The 15,674-nt window shown below is 42.8% G+C and overlaps 1 protein-coding gene across 1 annotated transcript in view; it reads left to right on the top strand.

Annotated features, from left to right (window-relative positions):
• The window catches only part of KLHL3 (kelch like family member 3), a 110,589-nt gene that overhangs the window by 70,384 nt on the left and 24,531 nt on the right, over nucleotides 1-15,674 (top strand). The window contains exons 7-8 of the mRNA XM_060008792.1: nucleotides 5,161-5,277; nucleotides 8,962-9,111. Of these exons, the coding sequence (XP_059864775.1) occupies nucleotides 5,161-5,277; nucleotides 8,962-9,111 (267 nt within the window). The remainder of the gene's footprint in view (nucleotides 1-5,160; nucleotides 5,278-8,961; nucleotides 9,112-15,674) is intronic.

Below are 15,674 nucleotides of genomic sequence, written 5' to 3' on the forward strand. Positions count from 1 at the left end.
AGCCTGCTTTGCAGCTTTTATAGCAAAGACTAAGCTGGTTGACAGGGAAGGGCGTGATCAGTAAGTCCTACCTACTCAAGGCCTTGCAGTTCATTCTTCATGAAAGCTTTCTCAACCAGTCACCTGGCATTGTGCTCAGTGGCAGGAAGTGCAGAGACAGAGCTGGTATACTTCTCACCCTCTAAGAGTTACAGTCCAGTAAAGGGAAGTGGAAGGAAGTGTGGGTAACCACAGTGCAGGGCAGAACAGAACCATGGCTGCTCACCTCCTAACGCAGCAAAAGCAAGGAGTCTCCAGCATCCTTTGGTCTGTGGCCTGGCTCTGCCCTCCCCACCAAGATACCAGCCTCTGCTTCCCCAGTCCTGCTGTCTGTTCCAGCCTGCTTACATGCTTATTCTGAACTCATTTGTCCATTCATTCATTAAAACATATTTGAGTGTGTGTTATGCGCCAGCAAGTAAGACAAGGTCCCTGTTTCAGGGATCTTAAGGGCTACTTGAAGAAACACACAACTGTTTACAAAATAATGTGATAAGGGTGAGACACATAGCTCTGTGACAGTTAACAATTAAAAAAAAATGAACTAGACAAGGAGAATTTCCATGGTGTGTGTGTGTGTGTCTATGTTTGTACACATATAGGTTATTTTATATAGAAATGGTAGCAAACTATACATACATACTGCTCCTTCCCTTCTGTTCCATTCCGCTCATCTCTCTTCCCTTCCCTTCCCTTTCTGACGGATTCCTTCCTGATATCTTGTTCAATCTGAGTATGCTTAGCCTGACTTGAGTATATGTTTAGGAAATAGGGCCAAAGCATTATTAACATATCAATACACACAAAAATATAGTTAGGGTAAGAAAAATTGGAGGTTTTTTACCCACCCCGGGAGATATAGCTTTCAACTTTGAATTTTGAAATTGTAAATTTTGTTGTAGGATTGAGATCAAATCGAGAAATTAATTGAGAACAATCAACGTTATAACACGCGGGAGATAGCTGACATAGCTCAAAATATCCAAATCAAGCACTGAAAATCATTTCAACCAGTTTGGTTGTGTCCTTTTCTTCTCCCTTCCACTTTTTATTTTGAAAAATTCCAAACCTGTACTAAAGTTGGAAAGAATGAACATTCATATACTCTTTACCTAGATTCACCATTTGTTAACGTTGTGCTTCACTTGCTTTCTCTTTCTCTCTCTCTCTATTTAATCTTTTATTTTGCTGAACCATTTGACAGTAAATTGCAGACATCATGACACTTTACCCCTAAGTATTTTAGCTTGCACCTCCTAAGAACAAGGAAATTCCCTTTTCTAGCCATAAACCATTATCATACCAAAGAAATATCTAGTCAGCATTCAAATTTCCTAACAGTCTCAGAAAAAGTCTTTCATGGTTGTTTCTTTTTAATCCATGATTCAAACAAGGATCATGCCTCCCGTTTAGTTCTCATGTCTCTAAATCCCCTTAATCTAGAACTATCTCCCTGCCTTTTTTTTTTAAGTGGTTTTCATAATGCTAACAGTTTCGAAGAATCCAGGACACCTGTGTTGTAGAGTGTCCCACACATGGAGTTGTCTGATTGTTTCCTCACTATAAGATTCAGGTTAAACATTTTAGAAAGAATACTACCTAGGGGATGCTGTTTCCCTCTCATTAAATCACATTCAGGAATGTATTGGGTTGGCCAAAAGGTTCGTTCGGTTTTTTCCATAAGATGGCTCTAGTAGCACTTAGTTTTTTGTTTTTCTTAAGATTTATTATTTATTTATTTTTAAAATTTATTTTTGGCTGCATCGGGTCTTGGTTGTGGCACATGGCATGTTTGTTGAGGCATGCGGGATCTTACATTGCAGCATGTGGGCTCTTTGCTGCGGCACGTGGGCTTCTCTCTGGTTGTGGCATGTGGGTTTTTTTCTCTCTCTTTAGTTGTGGCACATGGGCTCCAAGGTGCGTGGGCTCTGTAGTTGTAGCGTTCGGGCTCCAGAGCATGTGGGCTCTGTAGTTTGCGACACGCAGGCTCTCCAGTTGAGGCGCACAAACTCAGTAGTTGTGACATGCAGGCTTAGTTGCCCTGCAGCATGTGGAATCTTAGTTCCCTGACCAGGGATCGAACCCACATTCCCTGCATTGGAAGGCGGATTCTTTACCACTGGACCACCAGGGAAGTCCCACTTAGTTGTCTTTAACTTCATTTGAAACAATTTTGTTAGATTGTATTGTGACAGCTGTCATATTTGCATGCATTAAAAAAAAGAAGACATCAAAATTGGTGAATTTTTGTGTAGCCATTTTAATATTGAAGATGGAAGGAGAAAAGCAACATTTTCAGCATATTATGCTTTCTTATTTCAAGGAAGGTAAAAACCAACTGAAACGCAAAAAAAAGGTTTGTGCAGCGTATGGAGAAGGTGCTATGACTGATGGAACATGTCAAAAGTGGTTTGTGAAGTTTTGTGCTGGAGATTTCTCACTGGATGATGCTCCACGGTTGGGTAGACCAGTTGAAGTTGATAGCGATCAAATCGAGACATTAATTGAGAACAATCAACGTTGTATTACGTGGGAGAGAGCTGACTTATTCAAATACCCAAATCAAGTGTTGAAAATCATTTGCGTGAGCTTGGTTGTGTTCATCGCTTTGATGTTTGGGTTCCACATAAATTAAGTGAAAAAAACCTTCTTGACCACATTTCTGCATGTGATTCTCCACTCCAATGTAATGAAAACGTTCTGTTTTTAAAGCAAATTGTGATTGGCAATAAAAAGTGGATACTGTACAATAACGTGGAATGGAAATGATCGTGGGGCAAGCGAAATGAACCACCACCAACCACACCAAAGGCCGGTCTTCATCCAAAGAAGGTGATGTTGTGTATATGGTGGGATTGGAAGGGAGTCCTCTCTTATGAGCTCCTTCCGGAAAACCAAACAATTAATTCTCACAAGTACTGCTCCCAATTAGACCAACTGAAAGCAGCATTCAACGAAAAGCCTCCAGAATCAGTCAACAGAAAATGCATAATCTTCCATCAGGATAATGCAAGACCACATGTTTCTTTGATGACAAGGCAGAAACTGTTACAGCTTGGCTGGCAAGTTCTGATTCATCAGACATATTCACCAGACAGTGCGCCTTCGGATTTCCATTTATTTCGGTCTTTACAAAATTCTCTTAATGGAAAAAAATTCAATTTCCTGGAAGACTGTGAAAGGCACCTGGGACAGTTCTTTGCTCAAAAAGATACAAAGTTTTGGGAAGATGCAATTATGAAGTTGCCTGAAAAATGTCAGAAGGTAGTGGAACAAAACGGTGAATATGTTGTTCAATAAAATTATTGGTGAAAATGAAAAATGTGTCTTTTATTTTTACTTAAAAACCGAAGGCACTTTTTGGCTAACACAATAATATAAATTTGTCCTATTTATTAGTGGTGCTGACTTTGACCACTTGTTAAAGGTGGTATCTGTCAGATATACCCGTTTGAAGCACCCCCACTCTCCCCATGTAATGAATAAGTAATCTGTCAGGTGACACTTTGAGAACCGTGAATATCTTTTTTCCCAACAACTTTTCACCCAATGATTTCAGCATCTATGGACGGTCTTTGCTGAATCAGTTATTACATTGGTGGTTGCAAAACAATGTTTTTCTTATTCTGTCATCCCTTTTACCTTATTAGAAGACATTTTTCTGGGAAGAGCAGCCCTTCCCACACTTTTTAAAGTGTCCTTACGGACTCATGGACTCTTTTTTTGTTCTTTGGGTTATGATTCATTACTATCCTTTTCTTTTAACTAAAAGTATTTTAAATTGAGGTACGATTTACACACAGTGAAATGTATAGATATTAAGTGTAAAATTAGATTCATTTTGACAAATGCCTATGCTTACATAGCTCCTGCCCTATCAAGATAAAGAACATATCCATTACCAGAAGAAGTTTCCTTTGGCCCCTTCCCAGTCAGCGCAGAACTGATTTCTTCATTCTTCTTTTTGATGTTTAAATTGTCCCAGACGTTGGCAATGAAAAAGCGCCATCTAGCTCGCTCTGTGTCTGTTCGTCGTGTCCCCCTTAATCTTTGAGCACTTTCTTGCTTTCTGGCGCAAGAAAGTGTTTTGTCTTATTACCACTTGTTATTGTTATTATTGTTTTTTAAGAGCTGAAAATATCCCATGGTATCGATACTAGTTTAATAATTTCTCCACTAGTGGATTTTGGATTGTTTCCTTTTTTATCCTGTTACAAAAACGCTGCAGCAAACATCTTGGAACACATATTCTTGCACCACTTTTGTGAATGTTTTTGTTGACTAGCGCTCTAGAAGTGATATTTCTAGGTCAAAGATATGCACATTTGAATTTTTGATTGATATTGCCAAATTCTTCCTTCCCTTCTTAAGCCGCGTTAGTTAAGTTTCCATTAACAGTCGTGGTTTCCTCGCTGTCTTACCAACACTGAAGTTTATGTGTCTCTGTGTATATGGTGGTGCAGAGTTTGAATTTGAACTTAACCTTGAGTAAGGCAAACATCCAAACCATAGATTCCCCTTTTTGCTTCGAAGCCCCATTTTGATTTGTATAGAAATGAAATCTCTCCTCAAAGGAGAGGTTTGACCCAAGGAGAAATTTTTGCCATTTTCTGTCATTCAGTGTCACATTCACCATTACAGCCAGCTTTTGCAGAGGATATCTTTATTGTTTTTATTCTGCATTAAATGAACATGGGAGATAGATGAAGAGATGGGGGTGTGTGATGGGGATGATGATATTGCCCCCAGGGCTTCTGGTCCTCTTGGACAGTCTTTGTAAAATTTGGTTCAGTTACTGCTCTGTATTTCTACCCTGAGGTAACTATTGGAATTGATTTTTGTTTTGCGATGAACCTTGATAATTCTGTGTTTGGGGTAGCAGGTTTTTCTTAGCGTACCTGTGTGTGTGTGTGTGAGAGAGAGAGCACTCTCTGACGTCAGATAGTAGAGACTTTGTGTTTTTGTTTTAAGTATTAAATTTAAAGGTGTTTACATTAGCCTAAACACCTTTGTGGATGACTTGTAACTTTTCTTTCTTTCTTCAGGTTGAGGAAGTTGTTTGAAAGCTGTTTAAAGTTAATGCCTCTTTGCAAAAGTTACCTATGTTGATTTTCCTTACAGGTATTTGAAGCTGTGATTTCATGGATCAATTACGAGAAAGAAACCCGTTTAGAGCACATGGCAAAGCTGATGGAACACGTCCGTCTCCCTCTCTTACCGAGGGATTACCTTGTCCAGGTGAGTGCTATGTGAAGAACCAAGCGCTTCCCTGCTCGCCCAGGCCTCCTAGGAGTAGCAGTGGGCAACCCCGGTTGTATGGAGTGCTGAGTTTCCTGGGTCCTTTCTGTGGAGTGAGGGCACCAACCCCCTGGGTTCAGTGTGAGGCATGGTAGTGTAAGGTTTAAGAGCATAGGTTTGAGAATGAGACACTAAGGTTTAGTTCCTCCTCTTCTACATCTTAGCTTTAAGCCTCAGTTTCTTTTTCTCTAGAAGGGAAATTATACTAGAGCCCAGCAGTGTTGTTGTGAGGACCAAAGGAGCTGTAAGGATGCGGTTCAGGTGTTAGCATGGAGCTGGGGATGACACATGTTCAACAGAAGTTATTAGCTGTTTTTGTTGTACAGAACTGAAGCAAGAAGGGTCATTTCCATCATGTTTCTATGTTCCCTTCTTGCCTTCGTGTTAGGCAACTTGGGGCCCAATTCAGGACTGTAAAAACCAGCTCTTCGCAAGTGCCTGGAATACATACTGCGTCTGCTTCCTCTAAAACATGGTGCCACATATTTTCTCATTTAATCCTTGTAACAACCCTGTGAGCAGAGGTTAAAATCCCCTTTTTACAAATGTGGGCTTTGAGGCTTACGGAGGTTGGGATTTATCTGGAGTCACCAGCTAGTAAGTGGCAGGGTTAGGATTCAAATCCAAGTCTGTCTGGCTCTAGACCACCCACCTTCCCTAAGCAGGCGCCACCTTTAATACTTTCTCTTCTGTTTGTATATTTTACATGACTTAACTTTGTAGTGTCAGTGGCATTAGATGTTTTCCAGGCAGGCAGAGGATAAAACTTAAATAGACAAATAACAAGTGCCAAGGCAGTAGGCCAGCCCTCAGCCGTCCTCAAGAAGTCCCTGGGAGGAATGGCAGATGTGAAGCCGGGATAAGAGTAGGTTCAGCAGCCCAGCAGCTGAGCTCCGTCACTTCTTGACCGTAAGACACTGGGCGAATCCTCAGCCTTGCTAAGCCTCTGTCTTCTCATCTGGTGAAAATAGCCCCTGCCCTTATAGGGTCGTTTGGGGATAGAATGAGATAAACCATGTAAAGCCTACAACCCTGTGTTCAGTGATATCTCTATGGCCTTCACGACCGTTGGTAGTAGCGGGAGAGAGTATCCTTACCAGCACTTATAAAGTCTTCATCTTGTGGTGCTGTTGATCACAGCCCTCAGGAGTCAGTGGAATGGTCTCTGAATCTCTGAACCTCAGCCCTCTTCTCAGGGGCCGGGGCGTATATTCTCAAGCCTTCATACATGCCCTGCGTTTTACACTTTGGATGGTACCACTGCCACCTGGTGGCCGCACATCCTTCGTGTAGGAGAGGCCCCCTCAGCAGAGGCACCGAACCCACCTGAGCTCCCCGTGTCAGAGCCAAACCTCCCACTATCCTGAGTGGGGCCTGACCACTGGTGAAGGCGGACACCTGGCCTCCAGCACAGTCTCACTTTCACAAGGAGGAAGGACGGCTTGTGGACTTGGGTTCCGGAGAAAGCTAAAGGGGCTTTAGATACCCCTGCGCACAACCTCCGTCTGGTACCCACAATGGAAATTTAATGAAGACTTTAGGAAATAGTTCCTGGGTTATTAGGGCAAGGTCAGGTTTAGATCTGGAGAAGGAGGAGCTCAGAGACAATGTGCATGAGAACTGTTGTGTGGGACTTTTTTTTTTTTTTTTCAGAACACCTCTGGAAGGAGATGTTTCATTAACACTCATTTTCTCCAATAAAGATGTTAAAAAACAACAACAACCCCCTCCCCCCAAAAAACCATTCAGTTGACCTTGAAACGGCAAACTAGTCTAACCACTGGGGATGGCTGATGGTAGAGGAGGAGGCTGAGAGGAAGGAAAGCTCTGGGAAGACCTGTACCAACACTGACTTCTGGGGGAGTTGTTTTGTTGTTGTTGTTTTCTTTTAATAGCTAACCTTTACTAGGCTTTTATTAAATATTTACAAATATTGTGCCAAGTGTATAACATGCCATATCTTATTTAAAAATTTGTCCTTGTGATAAAATACGTACAATATAAACTTCATCATGGTAACCATTTTAAGTGTACAGTTCAGTGGCATTAACTGCATTCACTGTGCTGTACAACCATCACCATACCCATTTCTAAAACGTTTTCATCATCCCGGATTGAAACTCTGTACCCATGAAGTACTAACTCTCCCAGGGAGCTTTTCATTCAAGCCGAATGAGTTCTTTGGGAGAAGTAGCATTTTTCATGCATTTTTCCTTCTTCCCAAGCTTTTAAAGAGATCCTCTCCCACCCTTTTTCATTTTTAACTGACCCCAAACGTTTATGATTTGTCCCTACCTGCCTCAATCCCTCAGTAGGAGGGAAAAAAACCTTCCAAGAAAACGGAGTGTCCCTGGGGATAGTCTGTGGGGAAGGAGGTGTCCAGAGATAACAGAGGCGCCCTCACTGATCCTTCTTTTCCTGCCATCTCCAACGCTACCCAGCAGGTGATGGCCCTGGCCGCATTCCCATTCCTAGTTACAGGTGGGGGACCCAGGAGCGGCTCAGCCAGGCCTGTGCATGACAGCTCGAGGACTGAGATAATTGAGGTGGGGAGGCCCTTCTCATTCTCTGACTGGACCTGAGGGCCTCTGGGTCAGAACCCTTGTCTTGTGCATCATTTTCTCCCCGGGGTCCAGCACTGAGCTGCCCAACCAGGAGACATTCAATCACTGTTAGCTGCTGAATGGAATTGACCTTGCCAACAGCTCCCAAACACTCCAGCAAAGAAGACATGAAGTAGCCTCTGAAGACCACACTACCCCTTACAGATATGCCACGTAGCAATCTGACCTGTGCCCAAGGGTGGAGATTTGAGAGTCAGAGTACCAGCATGGTTCATCCTTAGCTTTGCTTGTGAAATATTTAGGCCCACACTTGCTGAGCACCTGCTTGAGTCCTTGGCTCTAGAATAAGGCATGAAGAAGCCACAGCCCCAGCTTAGATGCAGTCCAAGTGGAGGTCAGTTGGTGGGACTTTTGTGCAGGACATTCTTTCTGCTCTGATACCACTGCTTTGTTGGAGAGTGCCTCACTGGACACTTCTCCCTGAGGCTTGCACTGTAAGATAATGAATATGAATTCTTCTTCTTGAATATCACCTTACTATACCCAGTGCCTCCAAAGGTTAGCCGATGCATCCCACCGTTTTCCTCTTTCCCTCCCTCTCCTTCTCTCAAATATCTGGCCATTTGCCTTAAACATTATAATACATTCTAACCAGAAGGCATGTGGAAAGAAGCTTTAGGGACAATCAGTTGTCTTTGTTTTGCATAATCTCGTTAAGCCTATAAACGAACAAACAAACACAACTTATGAGTTTCTGGGGGACTTTAATATGCCCATCTTACATCTTACAGATGAGGAAACTGAGGAGTTAAGTGGTAGAGCTGGGATTTGTATCCCTGCCTGCTTGATGCCAGAGCTTAATCACCTACTCCATTGTTCTCTTGAGATGCAGGAGGTGGGCACTAAGCTGTAACTCTGTGGACCTTTATCTTAGGGTCTGAGATGGTGTGGTATGGGAACGAATGAGTGTGAGAGTACAGGAATGACTCAGCCCAGGGAGATGGCTTGGGAAATGGGGCCGAGTTCTGCACCAGGATCACCTATGGGTTATTACCTCTAGACAGTTGAAGAAGAAGCTTTGATAAAGAATAACAACACCTGTAAGGACTTCCTCATCGAGGCCATGAAATATCATCTTCTCCCTCTGGATCAGAGGCTCTTGATTAAAAACCCAAGGACGAAGCCCAGGACTCCAGTTAGCCTGCCCAAGGTAAGCCCCAGCCCAGTCACTGCCAAGAGTTGGAACTGTGATCTGGGAAAATGGCCTTGTACTCCTGTCTCCAAGTCTCTCCTCACCCATGGCTGCCCTGCCTCTCGGTTGTATTTACCACCTAGGAGATGGAGTCTGCTGGTTCCTCGTGAATCTGCTGGTACCTCTCTCTTCCGGGGTCTTCCTTTCCTAAGGGTTTCAAGGTAACCTTCACTGTCACCAGGAAGGATTGTGAATAACTCAGGTCTCTTTCTTCTTCCCTTCCTGTTTTACACCATGGTTTGGGCTCTGTTTCTTTTGGAAGCAGAGGAGTAGCTGGGTGGGTCTTGATGTAGTGGTGGCCACAGCAGTCCTCTTTCTAGGCCATTCTTTGAGTCAGAACAGTCCTAGTCTGGTTTCTCCCCTCATCACAGAGCCATAAAGGACAATTAGGGCTGCCAGAGGAGAAAGGGGCCCTTAAGGAGTCCTACAGGTAAGGAAGTGGGGGAAAGATGGGGGAAATGAGAGCGTGTGAGGGGGCAGGCAGGGGGAGGGAAGGATGAGCGTAGGAGGGGACACCATGATGGAAGGTCTGTGCTGGGTACTGGCTCTCTGGTTCCCTGCAAGTCCCCTCCCCTCCGTGGTCCTCAGGTTCCTCACATGTAGAATGAAGGATGCTGCACTAGATGGTCTCTCAAGGCCTTTCTACCTTGGCATTCGAGTCGTCTTTCCAGGATCCTAACATGAAGTCTAGGGGGAGGTCCCAGCCAACCCAGGAGGAAGGGTAGAGGAGAGGAATGAGTCGTGTTGGCTCATCCACTACAATTAGGCAGCACCCAGGGATTCCTTGCCTTGTCCTTCTCTTCCTCTTTGCGGTTGGCTGCCTTACTCCTCACCTGCTGCTTCCAGGAAGGGTTTCACGGGGCTAGAGAAGCATGTTGTCCAAGACCAGATATTTGGATTTTCTGAGGTTTGCTTCTCTCCGCTCTGCTCTTGTGACCCCAGATCATGGAGAACATAGTGGTTGCAATGTGAACAAAGGTTACAAATGTCCCAGATAATAATATAAGCAGCTGACATTTATTGAGTACTTACTGTGTGCCAAGCAGTGAGCTGAAGATATCGTATAGAAAGTAGAGGCAGTTATCCTAGTTCAGGAAGGAGGAAACTGAGGATCAGAGAGATTAACTGACTTGCCCAAAGTAAACACAGCTAATGTGGTGGAACCAGGTTTCTTTTTGGTTTTGTTTTAATAAATTTATTTATTTATTTTTGGCTGTGTTGTGTCTTCATTGCTGCGTGTGGGCTTTCTCTAGTTGCGGTGAGCGGGGGCTACTCTGTTGTGGTGTGTGAGCTTCTCATTGCGGTGGCTTCTCTGGTTGCAGAGCACGGGCTCTAGGTGCACGTGCTTCAGTAGTTGTGGCACGCGGGCTCAGTAGTTGTGGTGCATGGGCTTAGTTGCTCCGCGGCATGTGGGATCTTACCAGACCAGGGCTCGAACCCCTGGCCCCTACATTGGCAGACGGATTCTTACCCGCTGTGCTACCAGGGAAGCCGCCTGGAATCAGGTTTTGAATTGAGTCTTTCTCCCGCTCCAAACCTGTTCTTGAACCCTTACCATCCTGTACCTGCTCCACCTTTGTAAACCTGATTTTTACCTACCTGTCTGCCTCCTGTTGCACAGTGCCAGCTAGGAGGGGCAGCCACAGGGCATGGGTCTCAGCCTTGGGACCATTTGCCTTATTGCATGTTGATGCGTTTTGTTTTGTTGGAACATTGCATCAAAACTTCTTCATCTTTTTCAAAATGAAAATAACTTAGCTTTCTTTGATTATAGAAATGTATGCTCATTGTAGATTATTAAAAGGATTTCAAAATAAAGTAAAAATCACCTGAAATCCTTCCACCCAGGGACAGTCACTGCTATCATTTTGATGAATTTTCTTCCAGACGTATCTCTGTGCACTTACTCACAAATAGGTCAAACTGTACACTTTTAGATAAATGGACTCTTGCTACACAGATTGAAATCTTTTTCTCTTACTCAACCAGATGCTACAGACTGCATTCAGTGTTATCACTATGGGTAAAAACAGCATTTAAATTGTAATAGGTGCATGGCATTTAATTATATTTATGTGCTATTATTTATGTAACTGTCATCTATTGATGGGCCTTGCAATAATTTCCATTTTTTAAAATATCTAAACATATATGTGTCAAATATCCTTTAAAAGATGGCATCTTGTTTTGGTTTGCATTTCTTTAATTGTGAGTAAGATTAATCTTGGTTTCAAAGGATTATTGGCATTTGTATTTTTGGGAGGTGTGGAAATTCCCTGTTCATGTCCTTTGCCCATTTTTCTGTTAGACTGTATTTTTTTAATTAATGGTTTTTACATGCTCTTTTTAAAGAGTTTAGGCCCTTGTATGTGTTTTACATATTTTTTTCTTAGTTTGTCTCTAAACTTGTTTGTAACATTTTGAATCCCGAAAAATAATAAGTAGTCAAATTAATCTGTCTTCTGCTTTATAGCTTAGGTTTTGCTTAGAAATGTTCTCCCTGCTCTGAGATTTAAAAAAAAATACTCTGTGTTTTCTTCAAATACTTTTATGATTTCTGTTTTATGTTGGAATCTTTGATGCACTTAGAATTTGTTTTGGTGTAAAGAGTGAGGGTAGGAATTCAGGTTTATTTGTATTGCAGATCATGAGGCTGTTGCCTCAAAGTTATCTTATTAAATAATCTCTCTCTCCCATGGACTTGAATATCACCCTCATTATGATCTAAATTTCTACCAGCTTTGTGTCTGGAGAATATTGATTCTAAGGTGCGCTGTTGTTTTGTGTGCAGGCGGTTTTTTTATATCCCGGGTTTCCAGCTGGCCTTATTGCTTGTCTGTGACTTTTCTCTTTGAAAACTGAGGTTCTCATCCTATCTAATATCAGGTTAATGACGTCTTTTCCTGGGGAGTGTATTCTGGAGCTAAGGAAATGGTGCAGAGCTGGCCCATTTTCTTTGTGTGGTGACCCTACCCAGTGGCCTCTCCTTTTCTAGGCTCCATGTCTGGCTTTTACAGCACACACCCATGAAAAGACAGTTTTGAAAATCAAAGCCAAGTTTGTATCTGAGCCTGGACTAAGCATGCTTGAGACAACCCTCCCCCCACCCCCCGCTCCCCGCCTCTGCAACATACCTTGTGTCCCTTCCCAGATATTGATTCTATAATTGAGAAGAGTCCACCCCCTGTTTCAGGAGGCCAAAGTTGTCCCCCTGTCGCCTCTACTCCTTAGGAACCATTTATTTTCCAAATGAAAATGTTTAGGTTTCTGAGCACATGGCCTTCTGCAGGCGACTGGCACCATGACTTCCTTTGAATCTGTTGAAGGAATTTAAAAAAAGGCGTTGCTGCTCTTTGCCTCATTGTTCCCCCAGCTTTAATCCTTAAATGATTTAAGGTTATATTGTCCATGCTGCTTCTCAGCCTCTACTCCTGTCACCATTGTGTGGGCACTTGAATTAATAAGATCTCCACTGTGGGTTTGAGGAGTGGGGTGTGCTGAGGGGAGCTGTCACTTTGAGGATTATGGACTGTGCCTTATCTCATTAAATCATGATAATAATAGGTCAGTGCTAGTCATATCCCTACTTTACAGAGTTTAATCAGAGAGGTAAAGTAACTTGCCCAGTAATGCAGCTAGTAAGTGCAGAGCTGGGGTTTGAACAAGGTCTGTTCCACTCCGAAGTCTTGTACCAAACTGCCTTCAGGGACAGGTTTTCACGTTTTGGTGGCAGATAAAAAAAGATTCTTTTCTTTCTCTTCCTTTTCTTTTCTCTTTTCTTTCTTTTCACTTCCCTCTCCCTGTTTTTCCTTCCTTCCTCCCTCCCTCCCTCCCTTCCTTCCTTCTCTTCATCTTTCTTTTTTTTCTTTCGCATCAAAATATTCTTTAATTAAAGCTCTATAATATCTCATTCATCTCATTGAGATGCATTTCTAATACATTTACTTCTTTTTTTTTAAGTTAGTACTTTATATTTTTAGAGCAGTTTTAGATTCATAGCAAAATTGAGGGGGGGACTTCCCTGGTGGTCCAGTGGTTAAGACCCTATGCTCCCAGTGCAGGGGGCCTGGGTTCAATCCCTGGTCAGGGACTAAGATCCTGCATGCTGCAACTAAAGATCTCCTGTGCCACAATGAATATCCTGCATGCAGCAACAAAGATCCTGTGGGCTGCAACTAAGATGTGGCGCAGCCAAATAAATAAATTTTTTTTTTTTTTTTTTTCTGGTACACAGGCCTCTCACTGTTGTGGCCTCTCCCGTTGTGGAGCACAGGCTCCGGACGCGCAGGCTCAGCGGCCATGGCTCACGGGCCTAGCCGCTCCGCGGCATGTGGGATCTTCCCGGACCGGGGCACGAACCTGTGTCCCCTGCGTCGGCAGGTGGACTCTCAACCACTGCGCCACCAGGGAAGCCCCAATAAATATTTTTTTAAAAATTGAGGGGAAGGTACAGAGATTCTCCATATACCTTCTGCCCCCACACATGCGTAGCTTTCCTCATTATCAACATCCCATATTTTTTAAAATTCCTATTTATTGAGGTACAATAATTTATTCACAGTAAAATTTGCTCTTTTTAAAGAGGGATGCAGTTTGATGAATTTTGACAAATGCACGCAGTCATATATCCACCATCCTCATCAAAATATAGAATATTTTAATCACTCCAAAAATTTCCCTTGTGCTGCTTTGTAGTCAAGCGACTTCTCCTACCCCCAGCTCCTGACAGCTACTGATCTGATTTCTGTCCTTACAGTCTTCTCTTTTCTAGAATGTCATAAATGTATTGTAATTATACCATATGTAGCCTTTTGATCTTGCCTTATTTCTCTTTGCATCATGTTTTTGAGATTCATCCATGTTGTTGCATGTATTAAGAGTTAATTCCTTTATATTGCTAAGGAATATTCCATTGTATGGATGGACTGTAATTTGTTTATCCATTTACTGGCTGATGGACATTTGGGTGTTCAGTTTTTGGCTATTACAAATAAAGCTGCTTTGAACATTCACTCACAGATTTTTGTGTGGACAAGTATTTTAATTTCTCTTGGGTAAATACTTTAAATTCTCTTGGGAGTAGGATTGTTGGGCCGAATGGTAACTGTAAGTTTAACTTTTTAAGAGATTGCTAAACTGTCTTTCAAGATGACTGTGCCATTGTGCTTTCCCATCAGCAACGTACGAGAGTTCTTGTTACTCAACTGTCTCACCACTCCTTGTATTATCTATTTAAAAAAAAATTTGGCCATTCTAGTAGGTATGTGGTCGTATCTCACTGTGGTTTTAATGTGCATTTCTCTAATGATTAATGATGTTGAGCATCTTTTCATGTGCTTATTTGCCATTTGTTTGTCTTCTTTGGTGAAGTCTTTGTTCAAATCTTTCCCCATTTAAAAAATTATTTTCTACTTATTGAGTTGTAAGAGTTCTTTATAGGTCTGGCCAACTCAAAGTCTTTGCTTTTGACCATCACATGATACTAACCCCACAAAGATGATAGTAGCAGGTCTAATTGCTGAGCACGTGCCAAGCGCTGAGCTGAGTGATTTACATTTATTATCTAATAAGATTTTCAAAATTGTCGTTATCCCCCTTTTACACATGGGGAAGTTGGATCTCAGGTTATGTCACCTACTCGCTGCATTTCAGATTACCCTAACCTTGGTGGCTTGACACAGCAAACGTTTGTTATCTTAGTTTCTGTGGGCAGGGATCCTGGAAAGGCTTAGCTGGGTCATCCTGGCGCAGGGCCTCTCGTGGGGTTGTAGTTGAGCTGCTGGTTGGGACTGCAGTCATCCCCAGGCTTGTTTGGGGAGGATCTGATTCTAAGCTTACGCTTGTGGTTGCTTGTAGTTATCAGTTCCCCACCCCACAGACCTCTCCATAAGCTGCTCGGGTGTCCTCATGACATGGCAGCTGGCTTCCGCAGAGTGAGTGATTCTACAGCAAAAGAATGAGAGAGCACGCCCATGACAGAAGCTGTAGTCTTTAAATAACCTTCTCTCAAAGTGATGTCCCATCACATCTGCTGTATTTTATTTCCTGGGTGCGAGTCAGCAAGTCTACCCCACACTCAAGGGAGGGGGTGGTGATTAAGTTCCATGTCTTGAGTGGAGGAATATCAAAGAATTTGCGATGTATCTGGAAGCACAGCTAGTAAATAGTTAAGCTGAGATTTAAGTCCAGGGTGACTGACTTCAGACCTTGCCTCCACATTTCACAAAAGCATTTTAGCTGAGTACTGGGTAGAAAGAAACCTGATTCCTACCCTCTGAGGACTTTTAAGAAGTCCCTCTGAGAAAGTAAGGTAGAAATATACAAGTGGCCAAATAAAAGGAGGAAGAAGAGACGTTGAGAGACAATGGGGCTACTTGGAGGAGTGGCCACAGGAATTCCAAGGGCCAGCTGGCTTGTGCTTTCATGAATTCAGTCCAAGTTGGCTTTCTGACAGAGCTGACTTTGAGAAACAAAGGGGTGGAGAGAGATTTGCACATTGTCCTCAGCAATTCTCAGCAGAG

Source organism: Delphinus delphis, chromosome 3 (genome assembly GCF_949987515.2).
Source record: "Delphinus delphis chromosome 3, mDelDel1.2, whole genome shotgun sequence".
Lineage (NCBI taxonomy): Eukaryota > Metazoa > Chordata > Mammalia > Artiodactyla > Delphinidae > Delphinus > Delphinus delphis.